At 37.6% G+C, this 16400-nt stretch overlaps 1 protein-coding gene across 1 annotated transcript; it reads left to right on the top strand.

Annotated features, from left to right (window-relative positions):
* Positions 1 to 245: 245 nt before the first annotated feature.
* On the top strand, positions 246 to 15522 carry LOC110731445 (pentatricopeptide repeat-containing protein At4g35850, mitochondrial-like). The gene is made up of 13 exons (XM_021911305.1): positions 246 to 421; positions 511 to 646; positions 746 to 908; positions 2401 to 2466; positions 2590 to 2687; positions 3046 to 3163; positions 3254 to 3463; positions 4251 to 4327; positions 5996 to 6089; positions 6588 to 6653; positions 6742 to 6819; positions 6925 to 7026; positions 15106 to 15522. Exons 1-13 carry the CDS (start codon positions 397 to 399, stop codon positions 15193 to 15195), a joined length of 1323 nt encoding a protein of 440 aa, XP_021766997.1. The 5' UTR covers positions 246 to 396; the 3' UTR covers positions 15196 to 15522.
* The last annotated feature ends 878 nt before the right edge of the window (positions 15523 to 16400 follow it).

The raw sequence follows: 16400 nt of genomic DNA, 5'->3' as shown, positions 1-16400 counted from the left end.
TAACTTATATACGTTAGGTAACTCCATTTGCTCATCGCCGTAACCCCATATTACTTAGTTAATTGTCTTATGTGATTTTGTGAAGTGAACACACCATGTGGCTAACCACATATAAAATTTTGTAAAATGTAACAATTATCAAAACACGATTATATGTAACACTTATTAAAATACGAAAAGAGGTAAACTAGGGTTAATGGGGGTTGCGCCGAGCTTAGGTAGCCCACGAGCCTTCACATTGACAATTTGACACTTCTCGCATGAGCCGCAACAACCACCATTGTAAAATTCTACATGGTTTTGCAATTGGAACTTGAAAACAACAAAAGGGTTGCAAACTAGAACAACAGGGTTTAAGATTTACAAATCACTTGAGTTAACTGCATTCAAAAATTCATGAAGCTTTATCAATCAATCAATGGTATAACTCTACTCTCTTCTCCATTTCAATTCCTTTCAAAACCCAATAAGATCTCGTTTTATTTATCCTGATTTCATTCATTTTTGCAGGGCATGGCAGAATTTTTCTGCGGTCATTGGGGCGGCGTTACTATGCTGCTCAACCTGAGGAATACGCTAGAAGAAATTACGCCAATAACGTTTCTGAGTACAATACTGTTGTGGGTTCTGTCACTGCTCAGCGCAGGTAATTTAATTGAAATCCTTTTTTTTGTAGGATTTTTTTTTGTTAATTTGTAGGATTATTATGTAGTAATTAGAATGATGGGTTTTGGGTTATTTTTAGGCATTTCTTGTTAAGGGATGTTTATGATGATATGATGATTGATGGAGTTCAGCCTTCAAGAGATACATTTCATTCTTTGATTGCCGGAACGATGAAAGGTGCTCGGTTGCAGGATGCTTTCTTCTTTAGAGATGAAATGAAAGCAATGGGTTTGCTACCTGATGTATGTGTTATCAATTTTCCTCTGTTTGATGTTAAGTTTGGTACTGCTACTTTTGTGCTACTATTGTTATGTTTGTTCTTTTAATTATTTCTGTGTGTTGCATGAATGGTTTGAGTTTAATAGTTTATACTGTAGCGTTGCCCCCTCATGTAATATCCATTTTATTGGGTCGGTGGATAAAAACTGAGGGTTGTGGGGCTGTTGATAAAAGTTGTAAAAATGACATTGGTAATAGTATATAGATTTCTCAATGTTCTGGGAACAACTTGGTGAGGGTAGGGGGGATTGGGTGGTAATAAGACTAAGTGCGTGATGGACTTTAAACATGATGCATAATGCTGGCTTGCTGGGTTAAGCTTTAACATGTTGCCCTTCCCTTAGTAATTTTTGATTTTCTTGTGCCTTCTTTTTGTCAAGGCTAGTTATTGAACATGAGATGATTTAGAAGAGGAAACTTTGGATGGAAAGAATTGTGTTCAGTGATAACATTTGTATACTACATTTTAATGTTTAAGAAGTACTTTGATCAAATTGTATATATGCTACCACCTCATACACCTAAGGAAAAGTGAAAATTCTTTACCCTCTATAACCTAGAGCATTTTACATATGTTCATACTTATGAAGTTTAGTATACAGTTTTGTCCAATGCAGATGTAGACGTTGCTAACTAGTTGTCATTTTGATCTGAATTGTAAGATTTTTAGTTTTAATGACTAGTCAATCTTAACGGTTCAGTGTCATTTGTATACAATAGAGATTGCTAATGAAGAAAGATTGTCTAATTGTTAGCTCATGTAGTCATGTATCATGTTTGTTCCGGATTGTAAATCAGGTGGATTTTATGGTCTTCTTTTACTGTCTGTAGTTGATGTTTTAGATTCCACCTGTAAAGCAGGTCTGAATTTTGAATAGAAGGGGAAAGATTCAGGTGTTAAAATTTCTTGATTTTATCAGAGTGGAATGAGGGAGATATTTAGACAAGTCCATTATCCTGATAATGAGAATTACCATGACCCATCCTTCCTTACCTCTATTCACCCTTAGATCTGCCATTAGTGGGACTTTTTGGGCAAGTCAGAAAAAACCCAAATCCAACATTTGCCCTGCATTTTTTTTCTCTCATCAAGAGAGAGAGAGAGAGAGAGAGAGAGAGAGAGAGAGAGAGAGAGAGAGAGAGGGAGGCCTAGGTGCGTGCCTTTTTTGGTTTATGCGAGGCGATTTTAGTGAGGTGCACCTAGGCTCACTGATGCACACAACAATATTTCCTTTTTATTTTTATTTTTTGAAACCTTATTATTTTATTTAGTGCTTTGTCTTTTTTAATAAATGCCCCTCATTTTCATGAGGTGTGCCTAAGGCGCAGGTAAATTCACCTTGAGCCTTCTATACATTGATTCCTATTGCTATTAATTTTACCACCTACAATATTAATTGGTGGCAACTTTTATTTGCACCTAATTTCCTCTGATGCGTTGTAATTTCTTTGTAGGTGACCCTCTACAATTTCTTGATTTCCGTTTGTGGAAAATGCAAGAGATCAGAACATGCAATTCAAGTATGTTGTCCTCATGGATGCGGTCTTTGCTATTAATCTATGGGTTGTGCTACACGATTACTTATACCTGTGAATATCATTTAACATCTCATGTTCAATGACACGTGTTTTCTCTGATTGAAGATATTGGAGGAGATGAAGAGAAATGAAGTGAAACCAACTGGACAAACCTTCATCTGTCTGCTTAATGCATGTGCCTCAACAGGCAAACTAGATCGAGTGTATGTGTATCTGTTTTTAAATAAGCAACCCCTTTTCTATTATCTTGATTTTTTATTGTACAGTTCCCCACAACCAGTGGAAGGTATATATATCAATTTGTTTTCAAATTGTATATTTAAAATGCTGGATGTATTGTTACTACATATTACAAACTCAATGATTTAGATTATATTCTGAAGTTATATTTTAATGTACTGTTGGCTGATATGACAAGATCTAGAAGGCAAATTCTATAAGATACTGAGTATCATATTGCTAATAAAATCTATCTTTTTAGTACCTTGCCTACTTCATTTCTAGGTGCTATTGTCTGCCAATGTTGTGATGTGTATGTTTAACCATCTGGTTTATATCTAGGTATGCTATTGTCCGTGATATGACTGCAGCTGGGCTTGGATTGAACAAGTTTTGTTATGCTGGTCTTATTTCTGCCCATAAGAACAGGGTACCTGTGGCTGATGATATGGCTGCAAAAGTATGTACCTGCAAGCCTATAAGCTTTATTAAAATAATTATATAGTTAATTAGTTTTGTCCTTAATCACCATTCTCCATCCATTTGAAAGATTATTGAGCTGGTTGAGCAGTCTAAGGGATGGTCCTCACCAGAACAGATGGGACCTACAGCTGAGAACGTAATGATGGGTGTTTTTCCTGAAGACTTGTATAACCTCCCCACTGCAGAATATTTCAATAGACGTGGTGGGTTTGTGGATAAGAGGCTAACTGTTTATCATGCGGCATCTCATGCTTTAGCAGATCTTCGCAATGTAGAGGTAAATCTTTTTCAAGTTTCATTATTATCATTAGTTGTTCCAAATATGATATACTTATGTTTCTCTAATATTACAACACTTTACTTATAATTGCAACAATTACTATTGTGGTTAACTTTATTACTTTTCAATTTACCTTACAGTGCTTGGCTCCTTTTCTCTCTCCTCTTCTCTTCTTTAAAATATACTTCTTACTCTTTGTGTTCTCTCACGTCTTGCCTTAATTAATGTGCCACAACCAAATGGAGGTAGTTTTTTTTTTTTTAAAACTTTTGGAATCTATCCCTCACTAAATAATACTTTCTCCGTTTCTAATCAGTTGACATATTTTGACTTTGACGCTATCTAAATAAGTTTCTTTGACTTGTTTTTTGTGATTTATAGCTGAATAAAAAACATAGCAATGTGGAGTCTTATTGGATTCACATTTTATAATTTTGGCGTGTTGATAATTGAAGATATTGATGTTTGAAATCATTTATCGGCAAACGTGCTTAAAGAAATGCCTCAGTTAGTATAAAATAGAAAAAGTATAAGTTATCCATAATATTAGAGTCTGTGTACACCCTTACTAGACTAGAGTACTAGATATACTCAACTCTTACTTAAAGGAGATATGATTCTAGACATTCACCAAATGAGGCTGAGTCTTTGCATCAACTCTTTGTACTAGATGTATAAGTGGACAACTTTAGAAAATATGAGACTAATTTCTAATTATAAATTTGTCGAGAGGAGAGATACAGTCATTACCTTTATTTTAACGGTATTACAATGTTTTTGGCAGGCAATGGAAACTCTTCTAAGGATGCTTGAACGAGATAACAACCGTCCTGATGCTTTTACAACCATGCAGGTTATGAGGTAAGAATTGTGCTATAGCTTATGTAATTAATAGGTACATTTACAACTGGTGTTCATCAGATGTCCAAGTTTTAACTTCAGAGAATTGTCTATTGACCTAAATATTGTTAGCCTTTTTCATTTTCTTTTGTTGCATGATTTCTTTTTTTCCCAACGGTGATGGCTAGTAGGTTTTTTAAACTCACTAGTACCTTATTTCTCATGTAGTGATACACAATAGAATAATTGTGTGGTGATTCATCAAGTTATTTTCTTACTTATGTTCTACATGAATCGTGTTGACCTTAAGATGATAATGAATATCTTAGGATGATGACTAATTGTCTATAAATTCATCTTTTAGTGATTTATCAAGTCTTTATTTTATTTTTTCCGTATACCACTAAAAGCGTTACTTTAAGATGATAATGAGCATCATGAGAACACATCCAAGCTCGGCTATGTTTTACAATGATAATTAATATAAAATCCATGTAATTGCATGATTTTGAAGGCCTTTACGACCCTAACAACTGATCTTGCTATGCAGCTTATTCATGATGAACATTGTCTTTATATCTTTAGATGTTCAACCTCCATTTTGCTGAGTTCAATTCAGTTACTTGAGCTACATCAGCCAGGAAAAAAGTAGAAATGGGGATCATGCATGTGACTACTTTTGCTATAAAGAGGGGAAAGATGGAGTAAGGAATTTATTTAATATAAATGGGCCCTACAAAGTAATGTTGTAGTTGATAACAAATTAATAAAAGGTCGTCATAAAAGGAATAAAGTGGAAGTGAGTAGAACTTACAAAACAGATGAAAACGGAAATTGAGTAGAACTTATTAGGAAAACGGAAGGATTGTACATATACGAAGAAATTATTTATACTTGTGACTTGTGAGAATTATAATTAATTTATAACTTCTGGTTGAATGTTCTGATTACTACATTGCCTGTGCAAATCTGTTTTTTCTGAGTGAGGTTAACCAGTGCTCAGAATCCGAGGAATTTTGTATTGAAGATATATGCATTTCGAGTTCAACTATATTTACCTGGTTATCTTGTGGTAAGAAATATTCTGACCAACAAGTATCAAGTCGACATTTAAATTACAACTGCTATTGACCAGAATGTGGCAAGTCTTTTGTTTAGCTATGGTTGAAATTTGTGCTCTAAAAAATCGTTCTGCAATATTCTATTGTCACTGTTGAGCCACCTACTCAGAGTCATTGGCCTCATTATTGTTCTTATTGTTGATTCTTCATCATGCTGGTTAACTTTGTTGTAATGAAGGGAGAACACATTAATGGTAATATTGAGGAGAAAAACTCATGTTCATTTAATAAAGACACATTTACTCTCTTTTTTTTATTATTTAATTATTATTATTATTTTTTAAGTACTCAATGATTGTCATTGGTTAGTGTTTATGTATATTAGGGAAGCTTATCCTGTTGAAAGCTTATATAGGCTTCCGTATTCATTGGCTGACCCTTAGTAGGTGACTCGGGCAATAGTTCATTCATCCCACACCTGGGATTAGACTACTTTATAGTCATGCCAGATGCTTTCCTGCAATGCTTTTCTGTAGTCATTATGTTATCTGTTATTTTATTCAGTTCTTGTTGCCCAATTATATTTGTGATGCCTATTTACTTTCTTTGATTGGAATCAACTGAACAGATGCTACTTGCATGCGGGGGATCTTGATCGTGGTTACCAAGTATTTGAGGAGTTCATGAATTCTGGGAGGCCACCATTTGTTGAATTATATGTGGTATGTGCTCCAACAAATGATCATTTGGCGTCTTATATTATTTAACTGCCCAAGATATGTTAACAAATCATTACTGATATAGTCTTCAATAATGTGGGGAATTTTTTTTTTTATTTTTTTTTATTTTTTTTTTATTTTTTTTTTATTGATGAGAGTAATTAGGTTTTGGGTTGCTTGTAATGGTACATAAAATCTTAGTTTCTCGAGGTATGCTGTTGAATATGTACATGTTTATTTTTTTTAGTTTTGTTATGGTTAATACGAATTGTTACCTAGTGATGAGTGTATCAGTTACAGTACCAGGACTGGAATGTACATGACGGTTAGTGTATGCCTTTCTTTTGGGATATGAGTGTGTATGTGTGTGTCTTGGGGGGGCGGGGGAGTGGTTGGTGTGCTAAGAGAGAGTACGTTTATTGTTGTGCTCATGAATAGTATTAGAATGTAATACAATTATATTTATATACTGCTACTCTTGATTGTTCTGTGTGATTTCAGACTCTTGTAGAGGGAGCCATGGTGGGCTATACTCCTAAGGGTATGCAAATAGCCCAGGATGCCCTTGTATGTCACCTAGTTCTGAAACCCTGTCTGAATTGATCTACCTTTCTTATAAGTCTTATGGTTATAATGCTTTATTTTTTTGCTACAGGTGAATATGACCTCTAAAAACGTTTTCTTGAATCCTAGAATGGCTAGTGATCTCCTCCTCATTGCTGCTGGTGAAAAGGTACTTTATTGTGTACGATACCTACAACAATTTTGTGTGTGTGTGTGTGCTCTGTAGGGTTCCAACACTTCTGTATATATATTAATCGGTTATTGAATGTTGCAGACTGGCGGATATACCACTGCTAATTATTTGTGGGATCTGATGCAAGCTAGGAACGTTGTTCCTTCTCAGCCTGCTGTGGAAGCGTACTTTGATGGTTTAAGAGTAAGTCAATTGCCCTTGCATACAGTCATACCTAAAGATGTGCATCGTGCCGTGCCGTCGCGGGCTGTGCTGGGGTGGGGCTCGTGCCGTGTCGTGCTAAGTTTTGGCACAGGGCCACCACAATTTTATATATATATATATATATATATATATATATATATATATATATATATATATATATATATATATATATATATATTATTAAAAATAACGTGCTAGCGGGCCGTGCCGACGATCGTGCCCGTGCCGTGCCCATTTTCAACATTTGTGTTCTCGGCACGGCCCACAAGTGGTCCTCCGTGTCGTGCCGTGTCGGTGGCCATGTCGGAGTCGTTTCAGGCCCATGTCGGGCCCGTGCCGCCCGTGTGTAGAAGCCTAAAGAGATCAATAGGGTCCAAAATAACGAGAGATGGAAAAAGCTGGTGTGATTTTGCCTATTCCTAATCCTAGATGGAATGGAACGACACGGGGATCCATATGGAAACATAGTATCTATTTAGATACGCTCGAATGACCCCATTCCATGTTCAAATCCCGCTGCAGCTACACGAGCCCTTCCCGCATGCCACAAATGACCTACGAATAGGAAAAATCCTAAAACAAAATGAGAAGTAGCTAACAACCTTCTAGGAGAGACATAATTGACTGCATTGATCTCAGTAGCCACCCCACCCAGTGCTCATCTTTTGTCATATACCCTTACTTGTGTGTTCTTAATGCTATTGTTCATTTTCCTTTTGTAGTGATATTCTTTTCCAAACTTTTCATTGCATATCTTTGCCAACAATATCTTTATTACGCACAATAAATTTTTTAATTTTTTTTTTTAATTTTTTGACAACATAGCTAAAAACAAACAAACCTAAACCAAATAAAATTAAAACACGAAATACAATAACAGACGACGACGAGCACAACCCGCCAACCTTACAAACTTGACAAACCAGGAGACTCTGAATAGAAACTCACAATTCCTAAATGAGCCAAAAAATCGAAATGTCCATATTCCCCGAACGAGGAAGAATAGCCAACAGAGCAGCACAATCCGTATATATCCGAATTTTCAAAAAACCCTTACGCAGTGCATACTTCAAACCCCATAAACAAGCTTGCAACTCCGTCTGCAACGCCGAGGCGGTAAAGAAAGCACGACACCCGCCCCCAAGAACCTCCGGACAATCGACCTCCCAAATTATCCAACCTGCACATGTATAACCAAACATACCGTACATGTCTATTCGATGAACAATCCCAAGCACATGTATAACCAAATGTACCGTAGGATCTATAGCAGGTAAACCCTGTAAGGATAAGACCTTCCCTGATTGACTTGCCACAGAAGGAACCACATTAGAAGATAAAATCAAAGCCTTCCAGCATCGGGCACACTTACTTCGGGTCTTCCAATCAGCTGCCAAATGTACAATGGAGTCCGGTGACCAAACAGATGAAACCGAAGCTGATTGCGAGTAACCCAAATAGCCCACGACATAGCAAAGAACGACGAGATGCCATCCCAAAAGTTATCCAGTTTTCAAACTGCGGAAGATGCATAAAATCCCATTTAATATCCAAGACACCCGAACTCCAAAGACCACAGATAGCGGAGCAATCTCGGGACAAATGGGAACGAGATTCTTCAGAAGAGTGACAAAAGGCACATGTAGGATCAATAGGAAGCTTCCAACCAAAAGAATGGATGCTAAAGGCATAGCATTGTGCACCAATTTCCAACCAAAAAGTTTCCAACGTGGCAAAATTTAAAGTTTTGGGCCATGCTAATTTTGCCACGTTGGAAACTTTTTGGTTGGAAATTGGTGCACAATGCTTTGCCTTTAGCATCCATTCTTTTGGTTGGAAGCTTCCTATTGATCCTAAATGTGCCTTTTGTCACTCTTCTGAAGAATCTCGTTCCCATTTGTTCCGAGATTGCTCCGCTATCTGTGGTCTTTGGAGTTCGGGTGTCTTGGATATTAAATGGGATTTTATGCATCTTCCGCAGTTTGAAAACTGGATAACTTTTGGGATGGCATCTCGTCGTTCTTTGCTATGTTGTGGGCTATTTGGGTTACTCGCAATCATCGAGAGAATTCTAGCCGCTGTATCAGATTCAAACAGGCTATGAACAGTCGAAGCATCCCACATGTAAGAACGCGGATCAATTAAAGAGGAAACAACTCCGAACGAAGATCGATGAACACACCAACAATCTTCCACAATACGAACCTTTGACCCCGAACCAACCTTCCATGCCAAGCCCCGTGATAAAGAAGACATATCGGCATACCGCAACCCTAAGACGGGCGGAGAACTGGAGTCGATCGAGGAGTTCGGAGGGCCAAATACTTGGAACAAAGGAGACGAGAAACAAGCAAGTGCGGAGATTGAATTATACGCCAACTCTGTTTAGCTAATAATGCAAAATTAAATGGAGCAATGCTTTGGATGCCTAAACCCCCTAAGCCCTTGGGGAGGTGAAGCAGCGAAGAGGAGTGCAGAGCCATACCCCGATTGGAGCTCGAAGATTTCCAGCAGGATCTAATCTTGGAGCAAATGGAATCTGGAACCTTGAAAACCGATAAGATGTGGTTGAACGAGGCTATAAGGACAGAGTTAATAATAACAAGTTTTGCTGAAGGGGACAGCTCAAGAGCAGTAAACACTTCTAGACGAGCAGCCACCTTATCCAGGAGGAAACCAAAACCAGAACACTTGCTATGACTCAAATCTACGGGCACTCCTAAATAAGTACCCAATCTAGAATCATTCCTCATATTCAAACAACCCGAAAGAAACTCTCGATAATCCTCTTAACAAAAGACTTCTGCAAATTAATCATTTGACGTGAAAGACTACAAAAGTTCGAAAGTACCTTCAGTAAGAACAAGAAGAAGGGGGGACTTGGAAAAACACAAGTGAATCATCAGCAAAAAAAAAAAAAAAAAAAACAAAAAACAAATGAGAGATAGCCGGCGCTCCCCAGGCAATCTTAATACCCTGAAACAGCCCTTCCGATTCAGCATTACAAAGCATAGCAGAAAGAACCTCCATACAGAGTACAAACAAGTAAGGAGACAAGGGATCTCCTTGACGCAAACCTCGTTGTGGTCGAAAAGTTTCGGTAGGAGCACCATTAACCAAAACCTGATAAGAACAGTTGTCACACACTGTAAAATCATATGGATCCAGGTAGGAGGGAAACCAAACACTTGAAGGACCTGGGCAAAAAGTCCCACCTAACCCTGTCATAGGCTTTCTTCATATCAAGTTTCAAGCTGCTAAGAAACGCTTCCTAGCCTTTGAAGCATTCATGAAAGAGAGTAATTCATGTACCATTAAGCAATTATCAGACATGGCACCAAAGGATTCTGGGAGTCTGAGATCAGGATGAGAAAGACACTTAGCAATACATTTGTAAATGACATTACAAAGGCCAATCAGACGAAATTGAGACAAGAGTTCTAGATTATCCACCTTAGGAATTAGAACTAAGAAAGTACGGTTCCAGAAGATGCCCATGAGCAAAGAAAAATTGGACTACACTTGTCACATGATCTCCTATCACGGGCCAATATGATTTGAAAAAAGCCGAAGTGAAACCATCCGGACCTTTATTTTCATTGATACTAAACATAGCTTTCTTAACCTCGTGCTAAAAACGGGGCCAACAGAAGGAAGATGCAGCAACTCCCAACAAAAATCAGGAACCTCAGTTGGCCCTGATTGCTTACTATAGAGAGAAATATAGAAGTCTCGAGCATAAGACCGAATCCAAGATCCAGGTACCCTCATGATTTTTAAGCCCAACAATTGAATTCCTTCTCCGTCTAGCCTGGACTAGAGAAAAAAGTAACTTGGAGTGTTCATCTCCAAAAGTATCCCACTTCACCTTAGCTCGTTGTTTCCAAAACTGATAGGCCGCCACTGTGAGAAATAGGCAACGAGCCCCACGAGAGTCGAGTGACAAAGAAGCATTAGAGATATCCATAACCAGAGCCTTCCAGTCAATACCCCAAGCTTTCGTATGAGTAACACACCATGAAAGTAGACGATGTCGAAGAGAACGAAGCTTCCTGGATAAGGAAAACATGAGGGAGCCGGGAATATGTTCAGCAAAAATGGTACGCACCATTAAAGCTAATTGTGGCGAATGTAAACACCAGTTCTCGATCCTGTACGACCGCTTGTATCTAGATGAAACAGGATTATCATATCTAGATGAAACAGGATTATCATTTAAAATAATGGCTGAATGATCTGAAAATAAAATTGGTTGATGGACAACAGAATTAGATGGCCTTTCCCAAAGCCACTGGGAAGTAGCATAGCCCTATCCAGCCGTTCTAAAGTAGGATCACCAACCTCCCATCCATTAGTCCAATTTAGAGGTCCCGAGAACGGAATGTCTATCAAACCATTATCTAATTTCCAATTCATGAAATCCAGACGACCTGAAATATCTAGAGTACCCCCTACTTTGTTTGATAAAAATTCAATCCGATTAAAGTCACCCAGCAACAGAATATTTGGATATTGAGCAACAATATTAGCAATTTCCGACTAAACAGCTAACCGATCAGAAACATGAGGTGCTCCATACAGGAAAAGGACATATTTTGTTACCAAATTATCCACAATTCGACACAATATAACATGCGGAGAAACCACAATAGGTTCAACCAGATTTGGGGAAAACCAAATCACACAAAGCCCACCACTAAGACCTACCGAATCTACACCCACTAAACTTGAATTTGACAGGGAATATACTTTATGCAAAACAGAATTTATAGACACCATAGTTTCAGCTAAAAACACAATATCAACACCATAAGAGCGGACTAAGGACGCAATGTAAGGAACTTTAGGGGAGTCCGCCTGACCCAAACCCCTACAGTTCCAAGGCATAATCTTGGTGGCCTTAAACGGGCGGCCACCGAATCGGTTTTCTCATAATAGAGCATCAAATTATCAGAACTCTAATCCAAGCTCATCTTAGAACAAGTCGAACAAGAAACACCCTTTCGTTTCTTACTTGGCACCCAACAAGGAAGGTAACCAGAATCTTGGGGGCAGCAGAATCTAACCCACTTATGCACCTTCTCTAGGCCCGTTCCCCGCAATGCAAACGACCTATGCAATACCCTAGCCTGCAAACCCTTATCAGTTAATTGATGCTCAGTCACATGAGTGTCACTAACCGGAAAATCCTGCAAAGGAGGAGTGTATGGTGGAGTACAGTCGATGGGAACCACATCATCACTGTCACATACCAGTTCCGACACCAAGTCCGGACCATCAGATAACTGGTGAATAGAGACAACTGGCCTCAGCCAAAAAACTCACTAAAGACCCTGCAGGGGGCAGGAATGAAGGAACACTCATAATGGATTTTTGTAATGATTGATTGTGTTGGGGTTCATTAGTTAGACCTTGAAGATTAACCCTTGTTGTTCTGAATCTTTGTGTTCTTTTTATTTCCATGGTGAATCGGGGGGTTTTGTAGTTGGAATTGGGATGGGTGATAAGGAGATAGATGGTGAATTTGTGGGTTCGATGGCGTGTTCATTTGGTTTGTTTGGATTCGAGGGAGAATTGGTCGAATTGATCGAGAGCTCGATAGGCTGCTCGTCAACATTTCTTGGTCGTGCAAATCCTGATTTTCCATGATTGGGATTAGAGGGGATAGAAGCAGGTTTGGTTGAAAGAGATATGGTGGATGGATTAATAGGAAGGTTATGATGTTTAGAAGGGGAAATAATAGGATTACTTGAATCGGTAATCGGTGTTGATGAAGAGGCACCATTGGTAGTTCCTTGGTGAGCAGCACCGGGAACATCAACACCATTAGTGTTGGTAGATTCCAACATCAGTATTTTTTCTTGGTAAAATCTCTGTGTGCATCTTTTCTTCTCTATAGCAGGGTCCAGAGTAAAATTTCCTGTTTACTTATTTTTTATTGCTGGCTCTTCACATTCTTCTTCCAAAAGCACTTCCCACTGAGTTTTTTTAATTTGATTTTGGCGGCTATTGGCTTCCCTAGATTGCTTCCCTTTATTCTTTTCAGTTGTATTTTTCTGCTCTTTTTCTTGTTTTCCTTCCTTCTTATTTTTCTCATCTTTTTAAAAGTATTTTCTCCTCGAAGCCGCCAACACCCAAGGCCCGTAGCCTTCTTTTTGTTCTAGCTGCGCCCCTATACCCTTCTCTTTTTCCTTCTGCAAAACACTAGTTGTAGGAATGGTGTCCTGGTGTTTCGAGCTTTTCTCTATTTGGTTTTCTGCAGGTTGACTCTGATCCAACACCGGCGTGCTTTGGATGTTATTTTCCCCTTTTTTCATATGACATTGCTCTTTTGTATGCCCAATTCTGCCGCATTCAAAACAGAGAGTATGAATTTTTTCAAACTCAATTTTTTGCCATGCTTTACCAACCCAGACTCTAGTGATTAATGGTTGCTCAAGATTAATTTCGACACATACTCTGGCATACCTACATTTGCTAATCTTATCAGTTGAGTAATCAACTCTTATTGGATTTCCAACGACCTCTACAATGCTATATAGCGCTTCCTTATCGTAGTACTCTACTGGTAACTCCGGGAATCTAATCCAAACTGATATGTTCTTGAAATTCTCCGATGATGGTCTAAAATTAGGCTTCCATTTAGCCATCATTAAGTAGTGATCGAAAATAAACCATGGTCCTCCAAACAGGGCTTTTTCAAGATCGTCTTGAAGGGAGAAACAAAACAAATATACTCTGTTTTCCATTTCAATCACTTCCAGACCCCCCCTTGGATTCCACATGCTATGGACTCTTTGATTCATAAATTCAGCTCTAATTTTTAGCCCAAGACATTTCCCAATTAAGGTCAAGCTCCATGGTTTTCTAAGCTCCTGCAACTTATTTTTCTGAAATTTCACAGAATGAATGTGTGTAGTAGGATCCTCATCCTCATCATCCCATTCCTGTGAGGCTATCATAATCTTCCTTGCCTCCTTGAACCACTGAGAAGAATTTGTAACTGCTTCTCTAAACGACCCTGCTATCTTCTTTGCAGTACTGCTACTTTTTTTATCACCAGCAGCAGCTTCTGTTGGGCTATCAACTACTGCTGTGACCCTTTGCTCCTGCACTATTTCAGATTGTAAAATCCCTTGCTGACTTCCTTTGCTGATTTCCATATCTGCGGTTGTCTGATTTAGATGAACTGATTCCATATCCAAATCAAGCCTAGTGACTGATCTATTAATCAAGTCTACCTCCTGTGTAGACTCCATTTCTATGTCTGTAGAAGCTTCCATATTCCTTAGCTAACACAATGGACTGAGAAAAACAGAATTGATCAAAAGAAAGAACTTAAAATGCTAATCCAAAGGAAACACAACTTACCCCCTGCTAGAAGGAAGCTCTCAGAGCTCCAATCACTATTGTGATGGAGGAGTTCTCTGATGTCTTAGGCTTCTAGAGAGAGAAAAGCTTTTCGAATAATGTGCTTGTACTGCTTTTTATACTTCATTTGCATTAAAACCCGTGGAATATGAGAAACTGGCATTTACTAGTATCTTTAAAGTGACAATTTAGACTTATGGATTGGTTATCAGATCAGATTTTTCTGTTGAGTCAATTTGCTCATAAATGTGTCGGAAATTTATTGAAAATGAAGAATGATTGCACAAAACTTGATTTAGTTAAAATGATTCGAATCATTCGATGTTTTATGAGTTTAGTGGGCTTGCTTTGATTTATCTCCTGATGTGTTGGTTTTTTGTTTGAGTTGTTTGACATTTTAATTATCTGAGATTATAAGGTTATTTGTTTGTGTAGTGCGGTTCAGAAGAAAATTTGAATACTATAGAGTTTTTATTATTATTATTATTATTATTGTTGTTGTTGTTGTTCTTCTTCTTGTTATTATTGTTGTGTAATTGTTTTGTTATGTAATTGTTTTGTTGGTAATTAGTTTATGAGATGAAGTTTATCTAATCTAAACGTGTCATCTTGGCAATCAGCTTGCTGTTTACGTGTCCACGTAGCCCGTATCTTTACTTTTTTATCTTTTTATTTTATTTCTATCAGGAACGAGAGGTACCTAAAGATGAGCCACGGCTGCTTAAAGTCATTGAGATCCTAGATAATTATCAAGCAAGATTTAATTCGCGCTCTTGAATGCCATCAAAGCTGTGAGATTAATTTAGGAGGATTAATCTTTTGACAATCACATTGTTGCTGCTCTGTTAGTTTGGATTACTGACTAACTATGTTGTTTGAGTGTTGAAAGGCTTTTGCATAATAGGTACAGCTTTGGCTGTAATCAAAATTCTTGCAAATCCTCTCATTTTCTTAAACTGTTTCTAATTAAGATTGAATTTTTGGATATTTGTTTTTGTAACAAATGAACCCTAGGATTAAAGTGACAAATTATAGCTGTAAAAGTTATATAGCTAGCTAAGTTCTACAATTATATGAACTTTGGGTTTCAGACTTTCAACTAAATATTCTTTTACTATACATGACATGTTCATTTGATTATGAAGTAAAATGACTTTGTATGTTTCTTTGTACGCGTGCAAAAATGTCCACTTGGCACACATTATATATATATATATATATATATATATATATATATATATATATATAAAGTGAATTGCTGTTCGTTGCTCCCAATTTACATAGTAACGCTCCCATTTTAAGTTGAATGGACAAATATGCTCTTTATGCATTTTGTACTATAAAAAGGACTTTGTTCCCTCATGGACACATTCTAATAAAAGGTCCCCCCAAAGCAGTGCGACGTGAATATCCAGAGTCCACCAAATTGGCCCCCACGATCTTCAAACCAAATCGGTCCCCACGACCACCCTAAATCGTTTTTTTTATAAAAAAATTAATCAAGTTTTTCCGACGGGTCTTGGATCATGGACGACGACTGGAATATTCGTACGTTGGAGAATGCGTCGGAACATTTTGTGAAATTTTTATTTTTTATTTTCTGGAAAAGGGACATCCGCCTGAAATTTCAGGATGTTCCTAGGCGGATCTGGAAATTTATGGCGGATCTACCTTAGAACATCAGGAAAATTCAGGTGGAAGTAGGGATCCGCCCAGAATTTCCGGATGTTCCTAGGCGGATTCGGAAATTTAAGGCGGATACACCTAGGGACATCCGGAATTTTCAGGCGGATGTACTTTTTCCAGATTTTTTTTTTGTAATATTAATTAAATTACTGTTTTTATTATTTTCGATTATTGTTGTGATTAAGTTTTTGATAATTAATGTAATTATTATTGTTTTGTAGTAGTAATATGATTATTTTTTGTAACATCATTATTATTATTATTGTTGTTGTTGTTGTTGTTGTTGTTGTTGTTGT

The sequence above is a fragment of the Chenopodium quinoa genome, unplaced genomic scaffold (genome assembly GCF_001683475.1).
Source record: "Chenopodium quinoa cultivar QQ74 unplaced genomic scaffold, ASM168347v1, whole genome shotgun sequence".
In the NCBI taxonomy this organism is placed as follows: Eukaryota; Viridiplantae; Streptophyta; class Magnoliopsida; order Caryophyllales; family Amaranthaceae; genus Chenopodium; species Chenopodium quinoa.
The sequence above is the reverse complement of the archived record's forward strand: the minus strand, read 5'-3'. Positions and strand labels throughout refer to the sequence as shown.